The sequence below is a fragment of the Cupressus sempervirens genome, chromosome 4, assembly GCF_028749045.1.
Source record: "Cupressus sempervirens isolate cs-2001-9-10 chromosome 4, ASM2874904v1, whole genome shotgun sequence".
NCBI lineage: Eukaryota > Viridiplantae > Streptophyta > Pinopsida > Cupressales > Cupressaceae > Cupressus > Cupressus sempervirens.
In genome coordinates this window covers 402,658,589-402,684,103 of record NC_143121.1, presented here as the reverse complement: position 1 = coordinate 402,684,103, position 25,515 = coordinate 402,658,589, and the positions used below count along the sequence as shown (strand labels likewise).

At 36.2% G+C, this 25,515-nt stretch overlaps 1 protein-coding gene across 6 annotated transcripts in view; it reads left to right on the top strand.

Moving 5' to 3' along the window:
• LOC149561756 (Pentatricopeptide repeat (PPR) superfamily protein) overlaps positions 1–25,515 on the top strand; it is a 308,014-nt gene that overhangs the window by 167,022 nt on the left and 115,477 nt on the right. For all 6 annotated transcript variants that reach the window (XM_089825298.1, XM_089825301.1, XM_089825300.1 and 3 more), the window contains one exon: positions 17,553–17,672. In XM_089825298.1, coding sequence (XP_089681424.1) covers positions 17,553–17,672 — 120 coding nt within the window. The remainder of the gene's footprint in view (positions 1–17,552; positions 17,673–25,515) is intronic.

The following is a 25,515-nucleotide window of genomic DNA, read 5'->3' as shown; positions in this document are numbered from 1 at the left end:
TTTTTCAGAATTTGAAGGATTAAGGGGAGGATCATATTCAGCTGAAACACATTCCCAAACCTCAAGTCCGAGTCCAAGAGCCTTGATGTAGGTTATCATTCTAAAGCTCCAAATGGTGAAATTTGAGCCAACAAACTTGGGAACCACACAATTTTCATGTTCTAGATTCAAGTCATCAATAGCTTTTAACAAGTCTCATCATTTTGAGGATCATCCTCACAGCTGAAAGAAATATCGCTGCCATCTTTAGAGTATAATACTCTTTTAGACTATCAGCTTTCCAATGATGTTTAGAGATTTTTTTTTGTTTTTCTAGCCTTTGTGTTCCTTTCATCTTGGCTGTCATCTTCTCTCTCAGAGGGACATCTTGACGCAAAGTGGCCTTGTTTCCCACAATTGAAACACCTCAAAGAGATCTTGCCTTTGTTCTTGCCAAAACCATTTTTCAACTTCTTTACAAGGTCTGTAATTTCGTCATTTGAGCCTTAATCGAAACTTTCACCTTGTTTCTTCTCCTTGTCCTTAGTGTTAAAGGCTTTGAATGCCATCTCACTTTTGGAGGTACCTTCAACATTAGTTCTCATCTCATAGGTGATTAGAATCCCATGCAATTTATCAATAGTAAGGGTATCCAAATCAGACATGTCTTCAACAATGGATGCCTTAGCATTAAACTTCATGGTAAGAGAGCAAAGAATCTTTTGAACCACTGTTTTATTCTCGATGTTTTCTCTCAAGCCTTTCAATGTGTTGACAACCTCATCAACTCGAAGAAAGTAGGCAGCAATAATCTCATCTTCTTTCATGCGAAGACTTTCAAAAACAACTCTATGTGTTTGAACCTTGGCGTTCTTGACTTTGACATCCCTATGATAAGCATTGTTCGACTTGTCCCATAGTTCTTTGCCTATTGTTTACCGTAGGGGTAAACATTTGGCGCCGTTGCCCAATGGACCTGGAATGAAGGCAGAGGAATGAAGACTAATGCCAAATCAACTTAATAAGGATAGAAATAAGACAAAGGGAAAAGATGGAATACGCACCACACAAGAAATTTTAATTTTGGCACAACAGGCTGTCATGCCCAAAACTTGAAGGCAAAAACACACACACAATTTTTTTTGAATTAATAATTAAACATGCCCTAGGTTTGAAATGATTGATAATAGTTTTAGTACAGGTTCTTTACTTTACGTCTGAAGGTTATAAACATGAGGGCGATTACATCATTAAGATTTTGAAACTTTGGTTATAAGATTTATATCGATCAACTTATGTTCTTACATTATCTTTCAACAATAAGAAAACAATTATTTAAATGACAAGGCAGTTGTATTCGAGTTTAGATTCATTGAAAAATGTATAATCAAAATCAACTATAACTTTTTAGACAACAATCAATTTACAACCCAATCGATATTGAAAGGTCACTTTAAGGAAAAACAATTTGACTAGCATTCAACTGAATATATGTATATCAAATTGATTACTTTAACCTTTCAACTATTTTTAACAAATTAATAAACCATCAAAATCTTACTAAATATAAATCAAAATACATTTAAACTAGTAAAAAAAATCATATCAATGTAGCACTAACGTTACACTTATTTAAAAGATGGTAGGACCTATGATTAATATTAATTTAACATATTACTTAATTCATAACCAAACTACACTTACCATTTTAATTCTCATGCAATCGCAAAACCATTACCAAATTCAATTGGCACAAAAATAAAATTTTATTAACTAAACTATACTAAAAAAAAGTATATATATATATCTATATATATATATATATATATATATATATATATATATTCGTCAACAAATCTAATCATTGCGTTATGATTTTCTAAGTTGATTTACAACTAAACTAATTGCAAAACTAGACTGATCACATCTAATGAAATCTAATCTTTAAATTAATTAAATACTATTTACCATTAACAAAACAACATAATCTAACATAATTAAAACAAACTAACTATGATTAAGCAAACCTAAACTATAACTAATCGAATTAAAACTTAACCAATTAATATTTAACTATATAAACATTTAATTACTAAGCATTAATTTAACTGAATAATAACGAACCCTTTTCTAAAATTTATTAAATAACTAAATTGATTTAATTAAACTAGCTAATCTAAAATATCTTGCAAATCAAATTAACTAACTAACTACTAAAGATAACTTACAAACTAAATAAATCTAAAATCTATCTCTAATTTATTTAAACATTTATCAGAACACTATTACAAATAAACAATAAAACAACAACACAAAAAAAAAAACACTAAATTTAAAACTTCCTAAAAAACTACCCTATACCCTTAAGACCCTACACCCTATGCTATGGGCGGCGCTTCCCAAGGAAGCGCTTCCCAAGCGCTGTCCTTGGGACAACGCACTGCCTCATACAACCTGCGCAGACCCACAAACGGGTGGGAAACCAATGCACGCAAAGGGGTGAGTTCATTCCCAAATAAAATCCTCCTTGATACATTGCAACAGGCTTTATTTTGATGATGCGAAAGCCAGGGAGGGGACAGGGTGACGTCATCTGTATGATGACTAATGCCTTTGCAAATTTTAAACTAATAAAAAAAAATTCCATTCAAAGCTGACATCCCCCAAGGAAGGATAAAGCATTAATGTTAAAAATTTTTTATTGGTAGCCAATTTGATATCTAGGATATTTACTAAAACCATAATATTTTGCCATAATGAATAGAATTTGGTTATAAGTTTTATTTTATTTTATTGTGATGTGAATATTTTAATAGTCTGTAATAGCATCAACCTATTTTGAGTTTTCCATACAATTTCCAGAATGAAAATGTGCTTCTACAGGCCTCTTTTATATGAAATTTTGAAACTTATTTGATGGTTAAGGTCTTACTATATAGTCTTACAGAATTTGTGTTTTAAATTCTTCAATGATATTAATCTACCACCTTTTATGCATTATGCTCAACAAACCAACTATTGCAAGATCATCAAAATCTATGCAAATTTCTTAAGAATTCTTGCTTAATAATTTTCATGCACCTCAGATTCTATGTATCTCAATGATACCTACATTTCATGAAATAACCATCTACATATTTCGTTTAACTATCTATTATAACTAATGGAGCAAAATTGAAATAACATAGTGACGAAACTAGTCTTAAGGCAATTGAGAAAATAAGAGATCAAATGATAATGCTCTATTCATTTTGATGGGAGTATCAAGACACACAAAGTTCTGTCCTCTATTATGTTTTGAAATTTAAGTTTGGATAACTTAACATGATTCTTTCCTACATGTTCTTGCAATTTCACTTTCAACACAACCATGCAAAAACTAAATCATACCAAGCTCAAAGGAGATACCATACATTTACAATTTGAATCTTGCATAATTGAACATCATTGTTGCATCTTATCTTTGATACACATTCATATGACAACATAGAATACGAAAATTTTAAGAGAAGTAAATTTACGCAATCACTTATTTTATTATCAACCTGATTCAAGGGCTCAGCCGGGAAAGAATCAGGAAGAAAACCCGGCTTCGTTGCCATATGCAATAAGGTTTAAAATACAAATTTACAATAGGATCTCAATCCCAAATTTCAACAATTTTATGAAATTTTCTTCATGATCCAATCAAGGAGTTTGTTATATTTTCTGAATCTCATTTCAAGATCCATGGAGGAAAACAATAACTGATCGGGTGACAACCAAGCTAAATCAAAGAACATCAAGCATGCATAATCACACATGGTTTACACAATAAGATTCACAATGAATCAAGACTAGGGAGAGGTGGATTCTTCCAACTGGAGAAGTCAAGCACAACACCAATTCAGATGCCCAATCGGGGCCAATAACCAAGAACTTCCGTTCTTCCATTTAAACTTGCCATACTCATACCAGGTTTGTGCTGACGGGTAGGGGCCCATAACACCCTACCCTTTATCCCTCTTCTCATCTTGAGAAGAGACTCTACACAGGTTGGAGTCCAACTAAACAGACCTCTCCCAAAATTGGTCACTTCTGCCCTCTCCTAGGGTGAGTAATACCAAAACACCCATGCAAGGAAAACTCAAAATTTCAAACATAAACAAGAAAGGAAAACAACCAAAAAGACATGGTTTACAAATCTTCCCAACATACCCACAACCATACAACAGTAAAACAACAACAAGGTAACAAGAACATGAAACAAAACATAAAAACTGAATAAGGGAGATGGGAGTTTCCTACCTTCACAAAAAGGCAATGGCAATGAACCAGTTTGAGTAGAGTATCCCTCCTTCCTTCAAGCTTCAAGAAATCTTCTCTAAATGTAGAGATTGGGCAACAAAACCACTAGACCAAGGAAGGCCTCTAAATAAGCCTCCAACTCAACCACCCAAAAGGAGCAATAACTATTTCCACCCACTAGCCACTCTAGAAACTCCTAACTCAACCTACACCATGGTTAAACCCTAAGAGGAGGTGGTGTAGGACAACTCATGACAACCACTTGCAATTTTCGCACAAAGGCAAAAAGGGACTTTTTGAGTGGCCTCAAAAGTCAACAAAAGGGGCTTAGGGGTTGGAAAAGACCCCTAACCCGTACCCATACCCCTTGGGTATAATTATTTCATGTTTTGAAGCCTTAGGAAAAGGTTTAGAGCCAAACAAAGGCTAGGAAATAATTAGGACCAACTAACAACTCTAACAAAGCAAACTAAGCACTAAACCGGATTAAGGGTTACTAAACTCGATTAAGAACCCAATTAGCAAACTGACATTGAGTAAAATCAACCAAGGTCTCTGGGTTAAACAACTAACCCTAAACAACACACTGAAGCACATAAACAATTTACAAGTGTCAAGCGACACTAACAAACATAGTTACAAACATTATCCCTCACCGAACACAGAAATATATATACATACATCTCACAGCACAATACATGAATTACGAACAACAAGGTTTCCAAAATTAGCACATATAGATCAGTTCTGTTCCTTTGTCGGTTTCCTTGACTAAAATATCTGCACACTCATTGCACACATCAGTAGTCCCGAAAATCACATGTACATATCTACGTATGCGAAATTTACATAAATTAGAACATACATCAATAAGAGTTTCTTCATCCTACATAATTCTTAACCATTTGAAATATCTTAAATCAAATCTCAATTTTACTGATTTCGTCAATCATACATATATATGAACATTAAATGACAATCATCAAATATATCTGGAAATAACATCACACAATATGAAATAATAAAATATGTTCTAAGCATCAGATAATGTCTCGACATCTCGAGTCGCAGATAACAAAAATAAGAGTAATGTATCACTATGCTACGATGGGTCGGGGCGAGGCCTCACACAGGCCGAGTGCAAATGGAGGTTTCAACAGATTGTTGATGGATATCGAAGCACCGAGGAATTGTTGGAAGAGACTTGACAGTGGTTGGATTTGGTGGAAGAAGCAAGGGAGGAATTTTTGAACCTATATATGCTGAGGGAAGAGAATCCAGACGAAAGGTAATTAACTCGCATGGCTTGGAGTGTCGAGGGAGCACGAGCGTGGAGTGAACTCTTTGTCCGCGATACACTTCTGGAACGGACAACTTCGCTTAACGAAGACCCTTCTTCACCAAAAAACATAGCTGTTGGAAATAAAATGACTTTCCAAAACAACGGCAGTGTTGGAGTGCAAAGTGTCGGTGTGGGAGTGCAAAGCGTCAGTGTTAGAGTTCAGAACGCCTATGTCAAAGTGCAGAGTGCCAGTGTCAGAGTGCAAAATAGTGTTGGTGTCAGAGTACAAAACAATGCCCGTACACAAAATCAAGTAATAATGGCAAGACTAAAGGAGAAATTGCCAAAGTTTGAGGGTGATGGAACAACTGATCCAATCAAACATTGTCAGACATGCGAAACAATTTGGATGGCAAATGGCATAACTGACACAGATGAATGTGTCTGACAATTTCTAGCAACCCTAAGAAGTGTAGCAATTGATTGGTTTGCCGACGCAGATCCCCAAAAATTAGCTAATTGGGTTGGAGTTAAAAAGGGGTTTATCACCGAATTTCAATTGCTATGCGACGACAATGAGATTGTAGGAGAAATATACACCACAAAGCAAGGGAAAAATGAAACCGTCCGTGTATATGCTAGAAAGCTAAAAGAATTAATAAACAAAATGGAAACTAAGTCGACAGATGGGCTTAAGAAGAGATGGTTCATTGAAGTACTATACTTGGAGTTGAGGAAGAAAATGAAAATTGTGCCACCATCATCATACACCAAAGCATACAATTGGGTGATGGACTTAGAGTGTGAACAAAAAACATAAAAGAAGAAAAGTAGCACAGTCGACACAAATGATGCGTCTGTGGAAGAAGATAGTAGTGATGACAAAAAGGGCAGCAAAAAGGTTCGAGCTCTCCGGAAGGATATGATCATAATGATGATGGAATTAAAAAATATGCAGAAAGAGATGAAGGGGAACGAGCTATGGTGCACGAAATGTAAGACATAAGGTCACACGAAGGGATCCTTTCCGAAAAATCAGTTCTATGATATCTGTCAAATTATGGGACATTCCACAAAAGAATGCCTCTTCAATATGACAACAAGAGGACATCAACAAGTGCTTTTGACCTAGGAGGCTTCTACGTCAGGAGAGAGCGAAAACACCAACAATGATGGTGCCACTTTGGGTGGGTACAGGAATATTAGAAGAGGGCAAAACAACAAACCAACAACGGTACCAACAATAATAATGGGGGCTGCAGCCGAATCCAGTACAATGCGAATGACCGCCCGATGGTTCAATGCCGAGGATGCAATTTGTGGGGCCACTTCGCACGAAATTGTACATCAGCAAATGCACCAAAGTTGTTATGCCGATTGTGCAGTCCTAGAAATCATGAAGATGTCAAGTGCCCGAGATTAGGAGTGAATTAGATCAACATCGGCATGGACAAAGAAGTCTTGGCAATCACTTGTAAATAAGCAAAACTGTACCCCGACCCGACAGAAGAAAAGAAGAGATTGGAAGAAGCATAGGCGGAAATTGAGAAAGCAATGTAGGCAAAGAAATCACAATTGAATGACACTACTGGTACCTCAATGAGGAACTGTGCTGAGCAAAGCATAATAAGGCAGGTGATGCAAATGGAAGTCTCGATCAAATTAAGTGACCTTCTCATAATGCCCTAGAGATGGTAGAGTTGCCAGCGCTAGAGCCCGAACCTCAGGTTCGATTAGATGTGATTGGCTCTGATGCTGTGGTCACTATTTCGTCCTCCTTGTTGACGGATGTGCAACCAACACAGTCAATTCAGCTAGCACAGCAAGATGAGAGCATTGAACCGACATAGATAGAGCAGCCCGAGAAGATGGAGGTGATGGACAGAGTGACTGCATTCCTATGGCAACAATTCTGACTCATTTCTGTAGAGGTCGGTTGGTCCATTTAGTCCACTAGGCATGTAGGGGTCTCTCCAGGACTAGCTGCTGTATCGGAGCCATAGGAGGTGGCAGTTCCACAGTCCAAAGATGCACTCAAGGAGGAGGAGGCGGCACCAGATGTAGACATGGCTATCGCAGGAGTGGTAGAGATGGATAGTGATGGGGAGTGGACGATGGACGATGTGGCGAAGGAGGATTATGGGTAAGATGAGGAGAGATGCAGGGACTACCTCAGAGCCATGCGAGTTGCGTTGAAGAAAGGACACACCATTGCATTACACGGTTTGACTCGTTAGAGAGAGTTGCATTTGATCCGGGCTTATATTTGGGGAGTTTGTCCTAAGCAGTTTCGCTCTTGCTTTGAGGATAGGGGTTGGCCAGCAGTTGAGACACTAGAGATGTTGGCTGATTGGGTCACCGAGCTTGAGCTAGGGCCGTGTAGCACTCCAATGGAAAAGTTGGTGCACGAGATAGTTGGGTTGTACAAAGAAGTCTATTATGCTCATAGGCGTGCAGAGGCGGATAGGGCATTAGAAAAGATTACAGCTGAGAGATCTTTGACAGTAGAGAGGGAGACTACAGAAAAGTTAATTACGGACTTGGCTAGCTAGCAGGCAACGTGGGAAGCTGAGTGTGCAATACTGGTGCAGGACAAGGAAAAGGCCGAGCAGGGATTGCAAATAGCGAAGGCCTAGACTATGGATGCAACGCTTCTTTTGAAAGAAGCGGTAGAGGTGAATACTCGGACTCAGAAGGATTTGTGCATTCGAACGGATCAAGTATACGATTTGCGCTGGCAGTAGAACTCTTGAGGGATGCAACCTCCTCTCTAGTATATATTATTTCTATATTGTATGTTGTCTCCTATTTTGTTAGTTCTGAAGTCACCAGGAGACAACTTTTCTTTTTTTGGGGGATGATGTTGTCGGTAGATGTTGTAGCCGATGGGTTGATGTCATCTATAAATATTGTGTAGTCGACGTAGATTAGCATGTAGTTGTTAATTGTTATGTAGTCGACGAACCCCTCCAGGAAGGTTCTGTGAGAAGTATATGTACCCCATTCGAGATCATTGTAATCATCATTGTAAGCATTATGTAATCTCTTTGGCATATGTGAATAATAAAAGGAGTACTGCTGTTACATGTTCTTGTTTATTGTCTGTATGCATTAATTTATTTACCCCATACGGTAAACACCTGTGTTGCAATGCATAATTTTGACAAATTCAGATCTAGTCAGCCCACATATTAAGCTGTTCATAGCCTTAGCATTGTTCTCAAAATCCTTTTTTATCATTAGGATCAGTGGGTGGTTGAGCTAGAATGGTGTAGCCATAGAGCATACTTAGATAAACATCACAGCCTAAAGATATAATGTATGTCTTCATGCACATAGCCCAAAAGGTGTAGTTAGTTCCATAAAAAATGGGTGCAGAATTTGTAGCAAGCTCGTCTAAAGCACTCATGGTGACCCAAGACTTACCTACCCTCAAGGCTTTAAGCCTATGAAAGAGAGACTTGCTCTGATACCAATTGAAAAACACAAAAGGATATTGAGAGGGGGAGGGGGTGAATCAGTATCCTAAAACATATTAAAATGGAGAGCAAATTAAAATGTAAATATGAAGCACACCAACAAAAGAATTGTCTCGTGGAAACCCTTTTGGGTAAAAACCATGGTAGTACTAAGCACAAGCAAAAGTGGCTACAACCTAGTACATCAAGGCAATAATCTTTACACCCAGCTGAAGGCTCCAACCTATCCAAGAGCAACGACACACAGGACTAATGGCTACAACCGATTTTCTTACGGTTTACAGAACATTTGAAATACAATCTAAGGTAGTCATGACATAGACTCCTATTTAGAATGCAGTAACAACATATAGTCAAACCGTATGCACATTCAAATTTCGACACCTCCAGGAGATTACAGCTTTCTTTACCAGAAATTTGTGCAAGCCCGTACAGAAGAAAAAAGGAGGAAGACACTTAAACACCATATGGAGTTGGGAGCATTGGCGTACGACTCGTACGAAAGAACACAGAGAAATTGCAAGGCACCATACGGTTGGGGAAGTTGCAGGAAGAGGCCCGAAAGTGCATTGTATGTCTGTACAGCCAGATTGTTGGAGATTGGCTGACCATACGCCGTGGAAGAATGATGGATATATAACATCAACAAATTAACAACTTAGAACATAACAATGAACGAAGATAAGGAGCCAAACTGTACGACAGGAATCTGGAGAAGGAAAAACTGTATGACCATCAACAAGCATGTCTTGATTTTGTACTATGCTGTAGGACCAATTGGATTACAGGAGGAGAGCTACCGTACAATGTATGGACCTTGTTTTGTTTGAAATACTTCAAAATTTAGGAGAAATCACCATCCGTACAAAATGTTAGAAGGAAAAAAGAATGCAGTTGTATGAGACTTGGAAGAACATTATTCCATCTGTATGGCCATAGGAACAAAAGAATGTATCCATACTCTCCAGGAAGAGGAGCCTTAAAAAAAAAGAGAAAAGAAAAAATGACAACAAATTAAAACAGTTCATAATGAATAACGTATGGTGCCGAAGGGAAAGACATAAATGGGTAGTGAAGAAAATATTAGTGGTTGGCAAAAATAGTGTGGGACAAGATTGGGCCACGACGAGAGATCTTGGTATGGAGAGTCGAGTAGAGGCTTTGACTACGAGATAGTGAAGATACATAGGGAGGCGTATTACACCCTTTAGAGGAGCCGGGCAGATTAGGTAGTAGCTGAGAGGTCTCGAGAGGAGTCAGCTGCCAGGTTAGCCATGAAGAGGGCAGCCTAGGAATCCGAGAGGGCAGCCCTTTTAGATAGACAGAGTTAGCTACAGAAGTTGGCAGTGGAGAAGGAACAGATAGCAGAGGAGAAGGAGAAAGAGATGGGAGAGATTGCAGGGATGACACAATTAACTTTAGAGCTTTAGATGGAGGCAGAAGCGAAACTAAAAGTCAGGAAGGAGCACTTCTACAAGCTACGGGTGGAGCTGAATGAGTTGAGGGCGTGGATGGCCACTACGCCAGGGACGCATCCCTTTGTTTACTATCTATGCATTGATGTAATTAGTCGTTCTATTTTGGGTTTTGTTGTATTGTCATTTGGAGACGACTTTTCTTTTGGGGGGGATGATGTTGTTGGTAAATTCTATATTGTGGCCGATGGGTAGAATAGTATCCGGAAGGACGTGTGACGGTTGAGTCACCACTTGGGGAAGGTATATGTACATTGTCCGGAATGGACTTTGAATCATCATCAACATCATTGTAATTGGATTGCAAGCATTGAGTGCATATTGCGTATATGAATAAAGTATCTATTTTGTGTTATATCTTGCTATGCTACATGCGTTATGTATCTTACCCTGTACGGTAAACAACCTGCGAATTGCTGAAAGAAAGGGATGTTATTAATTTTTGAGGTCTGCATTTTTCACTGTCAGTGTTTTGAGCGTGGGCATTGTTTATTGAAGGCAGCTTTATATTTGGGAATGGGAAATGTTTTCTCCTAAGACTTGTGTTTACCATTCTTGGCTCACGCATTGTAGGATTGGCACCTATGGCTGCAATTGTGGGTCTATACATCTACCGTTCAAAGTCCACGCAGCTGTATTGTTCTATTGAACTCTTGGCCGGCTAGCATCTTTTCAACGGCGATCGAATTTGTTAATGTTTTAGCGTCTTAAGAAGTAAAACATGGATTATTTAATATACTGTGATCAGGTTCCATTTGTTATCGGCAGCCATTTATTATACTGTGATTGGGCTCCATTTGTTATGGGCAGATATATATTATCCATGTCTCATTACATGTTATTGGACTAATGGTTGTCAGGTTTATAATTAAGCAAGTTTTGTTTGTTATGAAGTGACATGCCTCCGAAGAGGCATGCCTCTAAGTGGCCTTTGGGCCATGTAGAGACATGACTCTTCGGAGTCATGTCCTTTTGCAACCATATTAATATGCCATTCTGATTGCAGCGAATAATATCAATTTACGGTAATTTCAGTACCTGTGATCAGAGCAAAGACATTGTTTAAGATTTCATTTTTGCAGATATAATAACATCAAACATATATTAACTCCATTCATTTCAGTCTACAGTCAAAGGAAGGCTAATTGTGATCGCTGAGATCCACAAATCTTAACATGGTATCAAAGCCAGGTTCCTTCTATAAAGCCTAAACAGCTTGAAGGTAGACCTTGATTAGATTTATTTATTTATTTTGTGCACTAAAAATCTTTACCAATCAAAATGGTTAGTGGTATCAAAGTTGAAGATAGACTTGAAGGCAACTCAAATTATACAGCATGGAAATTACAAATGAAGGTAACCTTATAAGATAATGATCTCAAACAATTCATGGAAAAATCTGACCAACCACCAAAAGGAAATGATGGATTGAATAAGTGGGGAAAAGACAATGCCAGAGCTATGAAATTGATTGTTGATGGAGTTAAGGATCATCTACTCCCTATTATTTTTGAACTAGACACTGCACATGAAATGCTTCATACACTTGAAGAAATGTTTGAGATAAACAATACAATGAGAATCCTAAATTTGAAAGACAATCTCTGCAACATTAAGATGAACAAAGGAGAAACTATTGCATCCTATTTCATGGGGATAACTGAACTAAGGAACCAACTCTCTAAAAATGGTCATGTTTATGATGAAAAGGCATTAACCATGATGGCTCTAAGAGGATCGCCACAATCATGGAAAATCTTCCGTCAAGGCGTATGTGCTCGATCCAAACTTCCCAAGCTTGGTCAACTAAAAGATGATTGTATTCAAGAGGAAAGTGTGTTAATATTACAAGATGATACTTCGATTGGAAGCGATCTTCATGCTTTTTCAACTCATGTTGATAAAAGGAAGAAACCAAATTTCAAAAGAAAAAGAAGGCATGCAGATTACTCTAAGATGCAATGTTTTAGATGTGACAACTATGGCCACTCTGCCTTTAAATGTTCTGATAGATTGAAACATCAAGCAACTTTCATCAAAGTCAGTGATTATGATATAGTGTCAGAGAAACAACCATTCTAAAGGGAACTTTTAAGTATCCTTAACATGAGTGAAATATTGAATTAAGAGGGAGTTCTTTATTATATTCATGTAATGCAAATAAATGTTAAATACGTCTCAAAAGTAAATTTAGTTGTTATAATTCTAAGATAGAGTCTTAGAATATGAAATAAATTACTATACTTTTATATGTAATATTTACTTCTCATGTAAGCTATGTGCTTTGACCTTTCTGTTTTGAAATGTACTATAGAAAGAGGGAATTAAATGAGTCCTATTTATCATTTAGAGGGAGAAGACTGAAGATGATAATTTGTTAACCTCACTAAATCTGATCTTATTGATTAAGAGAGAGTAAACCATGTTGAGATGGTTTCCGTTATGATCATAAGTTTTCATAGTCATGAGGACTATGACCATGCGACTTTTATATGGGCCTATCTCCTGTGTACATCATGAGGAAGTGACGACTTCCAAATGATCATCACTTGTATTTGGCAGAAGTTGTAAGGTGACGATCTTACAATCAACTTGTACTATGAGATTAAATAAATTGAGTAAATGGTGAATGTCTTGTATCTCAACATTCGAGGAGGCCATTACTTTTAGAGTACTTGGTGAATATCATTGATATTCTGGGAGGCCAATACTCTTGATATCAAATGTGATATCTAGATGTTTTGAGTAAGTGGTGAATATCTTTGATATTCTGGGAGGCCAATACTCTTGATATCAAATGTGATATCTAAACATTTTGAGTAAGTGGTGAATATCTTTAATAATATGGGAGGCCAATACTCTTGATATCAAATGTGATATCTAAACTTTGTTTTAAGTACTTGATGAATATCGGATGTTGATATTCTGGGAGATCAAGACTCTTGATATCAAATGTGATATCTTACCCTAGTTTGAGTAATTAATGAATATCATATGTTGATATTTTGGAGATTAATACTCTTGAGATTATATGTGTCATGGACATCTCTAGACATTGCTTAAGTGCAAGTAGAGATCATAGGATATACTTTATATTGTTCAGAGATTTTAATACATATTGTGTTGATTACATGATGCTTCTGATTCTAATCTTTTGATGTTTTACTTCTCCCTTGCTAAAGAGGGAGTGTTAATGTTTTAGCGTCTGAGGAAGTAAAACATGGATTATTTAATATACTGTGATCAGGTTCCATTTGTTATCGGCAGCCATTTATTATACTTTGATTGGGCTCCATTTGTTATGGGCAGATATATATTATTCATGTCTCATTACATGTTATCGGACTAATGGTTGTCAGGTTTATAATTAAGCAAGTAAGTTTTGTTTGTTATGAAGTGACATGCCTCCGAAGAGGCATGGGGCCATGTAGAGACATGACTCTTCGGAGTCATGTCCTCTTGCAACCATATTAATATGCCATTCTGATTGCAGTGAAGAATACCAATTTAGGGCAATTTCAGTACCTGTGATCAGAGCAAAGACATTGTTTAACATTTCATTTTTGCAGATATAATAACATCAAACATATATTACCTCCATTCATTTCAGTCTACAGTCAAAGGAAGGCTAACTGTGATCAATGAGATCCATAAACCTTAACAGAATTTGAATTTGGAAGTGTGGTGTGAAGCTAATCTTTATCTGAGGCTGGAAATTGGCACGAAGGAGCCAGTGTTGACAACAAGAAGGCAAATTCAGTTGGTCGGCTTGCCAATTGCAATCCAGGTGCTGATTAATAATATGTAATTCTGATTAATGTTTAAGCAAATAAAGTGCAATGTGATCTTAGTTTCTAGTTACAGTCTGATTTTGCATACTGGCGTTATAAATTCCTTGAAGTGGTCGATACATTTTTACAAAGGGAAAATACAAAAATTATAAGGTTTCATAAAATCTCAAAAAACTTAAGTTATGCATCATCATTTAAACTAGTAGCCAGTCAGGGTCTTTCAAAACTCATGTTCTGCCCAGTCAAGAACTGAAACCTCCCTTTTTCATTTCCTTCAATATCGTCTATAAAGCTCCTTCTGCATGCACTCACTATCTAAATACCAACACACTCGATCCTTTTTTAAGGCCCATCCTCTAAAAAAACTGTTTTGATCTCTGTTTCAAAAAAAAATCGATAATAAAAAAACTGTCTGCTAAAAAATGCACACTGTTCATTGCCGACACGTTAGCTGACCTTTGTAAAATATTCTGCAACTTTTTTATGCATACTCGATACTATTTCAGAATGATTTGTAGGCTCACTTGATGATGGTCAATCACGACCTGTTATTTTTGCACAGAACCACACAGTCCTGCCAAACATTTGATGCTACATATATTGATATATGTAAGCTAGATAATCTAACCAAAAGCTACAACCGTCACAAAAACAACAGTTACAAGAAACTCTTATTAACAATAACCACCAAAAGCCACCATCAGTAATCTCCAGTTTTTGCCCTCTAAAAATCCGACCGAAATTCAGATTTTGAGAAAAACGTTACACAAAAATTCTCATGTGAGTTGAATACAGTAACATCTCTGCAAAGAAATTCACTAACGTCTCTGCAAAAATCAGTTTAGAAATATGCTAAACATGGGTCGCACATAATGTGGACAGGTGAACATGCTGACCAATGCAGAGGTTCCTAATGGAGTAAGTTGGGATCGCAGACCAAGTTCCATTTGCATTCTTGAGTCATTTGCAGCACACACCAAGACTCCTGGCAAGAGATGAAGTCATGCAGAACTGGCTGGGCACACAAACACTTGTCACTTAGTGATCTTTATATGCACAACATAGTTGGCATACAGGCACGTGTTCAGGCACAAGAAATGATCTGCATACACATTATTATGCAAATGGATCAACCACCCTTTGACATCAATGAGGAAAATGGCTAACAAGAACTACTATCATCAGATAAGATCAAATTCATTCCACATCATTGAAAAGAATAAATAATCACAAGTCTATACTGAAGTCTCCCAAGTGCTGATGAGGAAGGATAGTTACTACAAAGACCTAAAAGTCAATAGACAATCATCGATCGTACATATATCTTATAATGATCAATGATTAATATATAGTGGCTGGCACACAGATTAGGAGAAGACACATTGATAAAAAAAAGTACAGTGGACAAACTACAGTAATAAGCATACAGAACTCATAACCAATATGGTTATAGAGGAACAATGATTAAGGGAGAAAACAATTATAATATCTATTAAACTAAGAAGAATATTATCATCAATTTGACTCACAAAACGTTAATAATCATCATGTGTAGAAATTATTATTAGTTTATTTGATAACTGATTGCTAGTTGACTATTAAATTATTAATCTTTCCAGCAACATAGACATTTATAAGATTTACAGATATTGTCCGGACGGGGACCAAGGACAACTTGACTTGTATTTACTCTTCATGCTGAAATTTTGATTTTGGGTGGAAATGAAAATGTAGTGCTGGGTGGATTTGAGAAATTTAGGTGGAAATTAGATTTGCTTGTGGTTGTGAATTGACATTTTAAGTTGAAATGCATTATAAAGGCTGGACAGATTTCTTGATGTAAGTTGAAAATCTATTTCAAGGATGAGAACTTTGCAATTTTAAGTGGAACTGCAAATTTCGAAGGCAGAGGCCCTTTTTGTAGCTGGAAATTGCCTCTTCCTGGGTGGATTTTTGAAGTTCAGGTCGAAATTCACCTTGTAAATTCAAAATTTGCAACTTGACCTTTAATTTTATCCATTTTCTCGTTTCAACTTTGTATCGAATTGTCATTTGCCATGAATTCTCGTGTTGAGTTGCCTTTCATTGCCAGTATTTCGAATCTCACTCCTTATCCTCACTTGATTTGAACTTTGAATCTCATCCTTATCTCCAAGGGGGAAATCCCACTTTTAGGTGGAAATGAAAGGTCGATAATTGCAAGTGTAGGTGGAAATCATCTTTTATGACTTCAAAATTTCCATCTGGACTCCCAAATCTTCGCATTTTTTTTGGATTTCTATTGTCCTTGGATCTTCAATCACTTATCATCACTTAGGCTTCAAACCTCCTTTTGCATGGTTTAAACATGAAATTTTATCCTTGCTGTAGGGTGGAAATTTTGATTATAGGTTGAATCTCCACGCTCAAGGTTCAAATTTCACCTTTAGTTTTTCATTTTTTCCATGCTATTTGAATGCTTGGGGGCACTTTGGCAGTAAAGGTGAGTTTTTCCTCTTGGGAGCAATCACCCTTCTTGAGATTGGAGGCTCTCTTGGTCCACTTTATCCGCGGAGGAGGAATTGGGGAAGAATCGTTGTCCACTAAAGAATTACACCCAAATAGAATTTCTGAGTACACTTGGATCTTGAAGGAAGATTTTCAGATTTAGTCAAAATTCCATCATCTGCTTCTTTCATCAATTCCCCGGACTTGGATTTGGATGCCTGTCTCTCTATAGGTAATGTTCACTTGTTGCCAAAACTGGTTTACAAAATTGGAATTACTGAAAATTGTTCTTTTGTCAAAACTCAAAATTAGGCAAAAGGGATACACAATGAAATTTATTAAAGATATACTTATGGAAAATAGTAAGTTGTTAGAAACACTGAAAAATTCACTTATAGGCCTCTTGATCATGATGGCATGAATTTGAGTGAGTCTAGAGAGATATATGTGAGTATATACAAAATGCTTTTTTTTTGTGAAATATTAAGATTCTGGTGTTGTATCGTTTTCTGCAATAATTATCATAACATTTACATGTAGATATCCACTTTGATTCTCTATTATTAATTGATGCAAATAGACAAAGCTGGCTTTAGTCTCTCTACCTTTGTAATTGTGCACTATAGATGTGTTCCTTGCATTTCCACTGGCCCTGAAAGATTTTAAAAACAAAATAGGGGGTGTTACCCTTTCATTACAGATTATTCATTTTATGCCTTTGCCTTCAAGGTTTGGAGGTACATAAAATAACTGAAGAAACTTATATATGCAGAATAATGTCTCTGGGGCAATGACTGTTCTTAAAGAAATGGAGGATGCAGATTTGCAACCAGATGCAGAGACATATTCATACTTAATATCTTACGCTAAAAATTTAAATGAATCTGAAAAGGTATGCTTCCTAATGCTTATTTTGAGGACATTATGTCCATTTATCATACAGATCGGTATGGTAGAGTAATATTTTATACACACACTACTCTGTCCATCTTATTTTCAACTACATTGGACTATTATAGGAGATATGTCTACATTTCCTTTATGGTGTAAAGTTTTAGGTTATGTTATGATCTTGATTGGTGTAAATCTCAATTTTATTATTCTTGAAATGAAGATGTCAAGATACTGATATGGATTACTGGATTGCTATTGAAGATTTAATTTCTTGAACTGGATATGTCCTAAATTTTATATATTACAATCTGCAAGTTAGAAGGTATGATTACCGCTGTGATTGATCTACCTCTCACTGCAGATCATTATCATAATATATATATATATATATATATATATATATATATATATATATATATGAAATGGTGCATAGAAAAGATGTGATGAAGAATCACGTATCAAACTGTATGCACCCCCGCGATTCTGGGACAGGTCACCGACGGTTTAACATTTAATAATATTGGTTAATAATATGGGTGGCCACGATGTATAAGCTGCCGTTTTAATAAACTTATAATTTGACATCGACAGTATATAGAAAACTGTCAACGTGCGGCAGATTATAAAGACGTGAGTCATTGGTAGTATACATATGAATATAAACTGATTACATTATTTAAACTGATTTCAATATATGTATATATATATATAAAATAATAATGGTAATAATAAGATATATATGTATGTATGTATGTATGTATGTAATATTATATAATTACTGTAATCAGTTATATAAATTTTATTTGAAAAATAATCATAAAAATTATAGATTCAATTTCACGAAAGCTAACATTCTTAACATATGGTTTGTAAGAATGATCACATATTTTGTTTTTGGAAAGTTTTGTCTCTGTAATGAATTAAAATTCTTCTTCTTGTGTAGGAAAATTATAATTTTTAATACTGTCGAAGCAGGGAGTATATTGAGTTTAGCTTGTCAATAATAGGACAAGGACATGAAATCCAAAGTCTGGTTGCATTGGCAATCCATTATCCTTGTCTCATAGAATGAATTATATGCTGCAGACTGTGTCTAGTAGTTACCAACCCTGCTTCCTTTGCAATGTAGTCTGAAATGCATGGGTTGGGTCTGGTGTACCCTTAAGTCCTATTTTTTTCTTTATTTGTGTTGATGTTTGCTAGCTTTAGTAAGATAAACCTCTGAGATTAATTAATATAATAATAATGATTCATATAGACACTCACACAATTATAATTACGATTATCATTATATTAATTATATTAATGAATAGACATGCCCTCTTTGTTTATTCCTCATACAAATAGAAAGAGATCGCTGCCATTTAAAAAACACATACAAAGTGTTCAACCCGTCGGTGAACAGGAAAAAAAACATATGATCAATGCAAAATACTATTCATTATCAAATGCTTTTCCATACACAACAATGATATTCCATACAATGATAATGATGCCAAATACATAAGTGTTCACGACATTTATAATGTTCGAAACGGTGCCAATGAAACGACACAACCGTTGCTGCACCGGTAACTGTCTACCCTTTTTGCCGGACAACATTATCCCCCCCAAAAGGAAAAGTCGTCTCCTAATGACTTCCAAAACTAACAAAATTAGGAGACAACAACATACAACATAGAAACAATATAGACTAGGGAGGAGGTTGTGGCCCTGAAGTGCTCTGTTGTCGGCACAACTCGTACACTTGATCGGTGCGAATGCGTAAATCCTTCTGAGTTCGCGTATTAACCTCCACTACCTCCTTTAGAAGAAGCCCTGCATCCATGGCTTGGGCCTTAGCTGTCTGTAATTCTTGCTTGGCTGCTTGTAGTCTTTGTTCGGCCGTCTCTTGTCCCGCAAAAGTGTTGCGTGCTTGGCTGCCCACACTGCTTGCTGCCTAACCAATTCAGCAGCTAACTTCTCCCTAGTTTCCCTCTCAACTGTCATAGATCTCTTAGCTGCGATCCTCTTTGATGAACTGTCCACCTCTGCACACCTATGAGCATAATAGACGCCTTTATATAACCCCACTATCTCATTGTAATGTCCCCAGTTCCTCCATTTAGGAAATAGGAACATTATTCTAAAAACCTTAATAATATTCATCATTTCCCAGAGTTGCTATATATTTTCTATTATATTTTTTGATATATTTTCTGATGCCCCCCTTTTTAAATTTGTTCTCCATTATATACCCAGTCCATTTTAATCTCCAAAGGACATGACCGATTAGAAACAATTATTAATATCAGTTTAATAATTGTTCAATTATAATTATATTTATAATTTAGATTTTATTTATAATTATTAATATTTATAATCATATTTTTTATTATATTTGATTAACATTATCTTATATCACCTTTTTAATAATATTATATTTTATTATAATCATCTTTATTATGATATTCCTTCTTGATATTATTATAATATTATCATAATATATTTAATAATATTATTATAATACTATAATAATACTATAATAATATTATAATATTATTATTATGTTTTCTTGTTAATTATTCCTTCTTGGCTACTATCATATTATAATATTATTATCAACATAATTATTATAATATTATGTTCTCTTTTAAAATTTATTATTTCTTTGACTCATTATATTATTGAATTTTATTAGATAAATAGGGGACATGACAGTCCACCCTTTCCAAAATTGCTTGTACTCAAGCAATTCAATATTCTCTACTTGCGATTTGATTAATGCATCTCACTATCTTCCTGCAAAAATAATTTCAACTTTGTGATTAAATCGTTAAAAATATAAAAATTTAAAGATTGCAAGATTCAATTTAAATTACTAAGATTGATTTAAAGAGAGAACTTATCTTGATGTACTAGAGCTCCATGATGATTCCTGAACAACGTACCTCGAAAGAGACTTTGTCTTGCCTCAGGTCTCCCATTAATTCTTAGGAGAGACTTTATCTCTTCCTAAAGCCTTTTATGGATATCCCCTTAGGATTATTCTTCTCTATAAAACTTAGGTGAGACTTTATCTCATCCCAAGACCTATAATATTTTCTCTGCAATGGGGTGCCTTAGCAGTTCTCCCATAATCATAGTGTAGTAAGGTGCCCTGCTAGCAATTCTCCCTTCACTATCACTATGATAGTGTGCGCTCAGCTGTTCTCCCTCAACTATTCATGCAATAGGGTGCTCTAGCGGTTCTCCCTTAATTACAAAGCAATAGGGTGTCCTAACCATAGTTCTCCCTACTTACTGCTGCAATAGGGTGCCCTAGCTATTCTCCCTTAATTGCCCTCTTAGGAAGGTGCTAACAATAGGGTGTCTTTAGCAGTTCTCCCTTAACTGCCACTCTTTGCATTTATTTTTTAGTTTCTCTCCAAAGAAACTATACTTCTGATATTCTTCTTACATCATATTATTCCATACCCTTTGTTGCCTTAAGCAAAGTATTGATCAAAATATCTTTCGCTCTGAGAGTAGATGCCGTTCCAAATGTCTTCCTTGTAATATATGTGAATTTACTTCAGTAAACAGATCTGATCTAATTGCTTATCCGATATAGTGCTTGTAATCATGATAATCTGATATTAAGCTACCACTGTTTCAGATGTATGCTTCGACACTTATGCGATATTGGATCACTGTCTCTGATTAATTATTATTTGCTTCTGCGATATTATTGTGGTGCTGTTTTGTTCAAACAATCTCTTAAAAATGTGCATCCATGACTAAAAGTATAAAATCAATGGCTCACTTTGAGTGACTTGTATGATAAAATACTAAGAATAAATCTTCACACGTCTTCCCAATCTCTCTTCCCTTATTGTTTGATATCTACCACACACCCTATTGGAGAATAAATATTAATCATAATATCATATTGCCACTAGTTTCTCTTGATCGCTGACTTCAACATGATCAAAAGCACTATTCTGTTTTCTTATTTTGAATATAACCTTTCCAGCAATGATGACTTGCACAGTAACTTAGAGCCCTTCAATACCATATGTATATGACATGGGCTGCCAGGATTTGCAGGCCTGAAGTAGATAATTGATTTGTTGATCTCTTTAGCTTCTTGGAAACTTCTATAGTTGCAGCGTTTGCCAATATAGCCCAATATAATATACTTCTATCTGCTTCCATTTTAATTGATAACTTACGGTAAAACACATATTGTATATTGTGATTGTGGTGAATAAATGACCAGTATCGATATTGGCTTGTATCGAGTGTTTGACTGCATCTATGGTATTAATTAAAGAAGTCTGATAAATCCTTAGTAGTGGGAATAGGAGATACCACTGTAATGTCCCTCTTTGGTACAATCTGCGAATCTGAGATAATTTCCTTTCACAACGATCGCTAGAGATTTCTTCCCTTAAAATCTTCCTTTTTATGTTACCATTATACTATTATGGATGCGAGCTTCTAGTTATTCGCTTCCATACCTTGTAATAAATCCATACCCAACAACCTAATCTTCTCAATCATATTTAGATAGTAGTCTTCAGATATATATTAATGAAACATTATATCAGAAAATATACTATTATAATTATGTGTTTCTACTTCTTTAATTCTCACGAGTGAAAATTTTCTCTTGTTTATTTATCTTCATTATTATAGCTTCTTGCTACTATCTTTATTTGGCTCTGAATTTTCCTCTAAATTGAGTGCTATCAGTTCATTAAATTCTGAGGTCATTAGCCATATGAGAGTATTCTCTACTTGGTAACGGGAAACTCGATTATTCCCCTATACTTTAATTTATCCAATATAACATCGGAAGTAATGATGTGTGTACAGGCATAATGTCTATCACTAGTTGATGAAAATATCGCCTATTAGATAGCACTAGAATTGCGAGTGATTACAGGGTATGTAGATCACAGTCTATGCATTATATGTCTGAGAACACCTCCAATAGAATGACAAAACATCATGTCTATTTATCCTTGTCGTTTGTGCTCCAGTCCTGACATTCATGATACCACCAGGGGATTGATATAGTCGATGCCTCTTTGTTCATCATTTGTGATGCCTAGATGCTTCCATTAGATACCTCCATTAGATATGTGCGCCTTTCCTAGTTGCCGTTCTATTTGTAATGTTTCTTATATTTGTCAATTCGTTGGTCTTCATACTACGTGGATGCTACTTGTATGGTTATTGACCACCTCTCTATTCAGAGTCCCTTTGTATTTGTGATGCTCCTTCAACCCATATGCTAGGTAAGTGTATTATTCTTGCTTGTTCTCAATCCAATGTCCATTGACTAATATGGCCTGTGCAGTCTTCCCTTGATTCCATAATCCAATATTTTGTAGAAGACCTTATTTAGTTTTGCCGGTTTTCTGTTACAACATGCCTTATGCACTTAATAATCCCTTTATTCCATAATAATTGGTGGTATTGATATATTTTCCCTGATTTCATTTGGCCTAGTTCAGATTGCTCTTGGCATCTTTCACTTTTGCTTCTCCGTATATAATTATTCAATCCCAAAATATATCTCCTCCTATGTGCGATGACTGGTGATCTTACAACGTGTGTGCCACGGTGGTGGTCTAAATCGTTTCCTTGATTACGTCTTTTGGGAGTTTAGACTAAGAGAATGATTCTCTCCCAATCGCTATTCATTCCTTACGCGTGAATTGTTTTGTCTTCCTATCTAAAAAGTCCACTTCCCATATTTTTTTTCCTGTTTCTATCTAGCTGTTCTCTCTCTCTCTCCATAGACATCTCCTTTTTTGGGCCAAAGTCTAAAGACAAATATTCTTCCATTAAACATAGATTGAATTTGCCTCCAAATTTAATATTCACTGATCGTGTATGAGATCACAAGACTGCAAGTAATTCTGTATTCTTGCATTTGCAACCTTCTCTGATACCACTGTAATGTCCCTAGTTCCTCCATTTAGGAAATAGGAACATTATTCTAAAAACCTTAATAATATTCATCAGTTCCCAGAGTTGCTATATATTTTCTATTATATTTTCTGATATATTTTCTGATGCCACCCCTTTTAAATTTGTTCTCCATTATATACCCAGTCCATTTTAATCTCGAAAAGACATGACCAATTAGAAACAATTATTAATATTAGTTTAATAATTATTCAATTATAATTATATTTATAATCATATTTTTTATTATATTTGATTAACATTATCTTATATCACCTTTTTAATAATATTATATTTTATTATAATCATCTTTATTATGATATTCCTTCTTGATATTATTATTATTATAATATTATCATAATATATTTAATAATATTATTATAATTCTATAATTAATTATAATATTATTATTATGTTTTCTTGTTAATTATTCCTTCTTGGCTACTATCATATTATAATATTATTATCAACATAATTATTATAATATTATGCTCTTTTTTAAAATTTATTATTTCTTTGACTCATTATATTATTGAATTTTATTAGAAAAATAGGGGACATAACACTAGTGTGCCAACTTCTCTATTGGAGTGTTGCACGGTCCCAGCTCAGGCTCTGTAGCCCAATCAACAAACATCTTTGGTGTCTCCATTGCTGGCCATCTCCTGCCCTCAAAGTACGAGCGAAAATGCTTAGGAGAAACCCCCCGAATATAAGCTCAGATCAATGTAGGTCCCTCCTACAAGTCAAAGCCTAGCATGCAACGATGCGTCCTTTCTCCATCACCACCTGCGTAGCTTTGAGGTATGCCTTGCATCTATCCTCATCCGATCCATAATCCTCTTTTCCCACATCGTCGATAGTCCACTCCCCATCGGTATCCATCTCTGACCCTCTTGTGGTAGCCATGTCCACATCCGGTGTTGCTGCCTCCTCTCCGGGTGCATCCTCAGACTATGGTAATCCCACCTCCTATGGCTTCAATATGGCAGTTGTTCTTGGGGATACCTCTCAATGCCTCAAGGACTGAATGGAAGGACCAACCTCTGCATGAATGAGTTGAAATTGCTATCGTAGGAATGCATTGGCTCTGTCCATCACCTCAATCTTCTAGGGATGTGCTGCCTATGTTGGCTCAATGCTCTCATCTGGCTGTGCTGGCTTTACGGGTTAGGCTGGCTGGGCGTCGACTAACAAAGAGGAAGATATGGTGACCACAACATCAGAGCCAATCACATCTGATCGAACCTGAGGTTCGGGCTTTAGCACTGGCAACTCTACTATCTCTGCGGCTGGCATTGCTGTTGCAAGTGAGTTTGGCGAAAAACTCTGTGGAGGCATAACATTTGTCATGGCCGTCCATGAAGTCATAACATTTGTTGTGGCCGTTGGTGGAGTCATGATGACCAGCGCATGTCTCTGGCCAAATGGAGGAATGAGTGAGGTAGTGGCTGTCAAGTGTGCCGAAGTTGGGAATTGAGGAGGGGTGAAGAATGTGGACCCTTTGGCCACCACGTCGCTACCAACTTCTGCTGAGGTACTCTGTTCCTTGGAATTGGCCCCACTGCTGTCTGTGGATTCCTCCATTCTGTTGTCCGTGTCCCCGTATGGCTCCAATCCCTGCTATACTTTCTTCTGCCCGGTCACGGTTCCACCCGTGTTTAAATGTCTTCAGTAGAATATTGGGGGTTCTCCTGGTCCCAACTTCCCCCTCGGTGGAACTTCAAAATCGTCGACTGGAACTTGATGAAGGGCTACCTATAAAAACAAACCAATGGCGTGATGCAACATGAAAAATGTCCAATATTGGAGTGTCATAAACTCCTCCATCCTATCGGCGAGGACTGTGGCCCAATCATACATGGTACCATTCATGATGCCGTTCATGAATGTAATCTGTG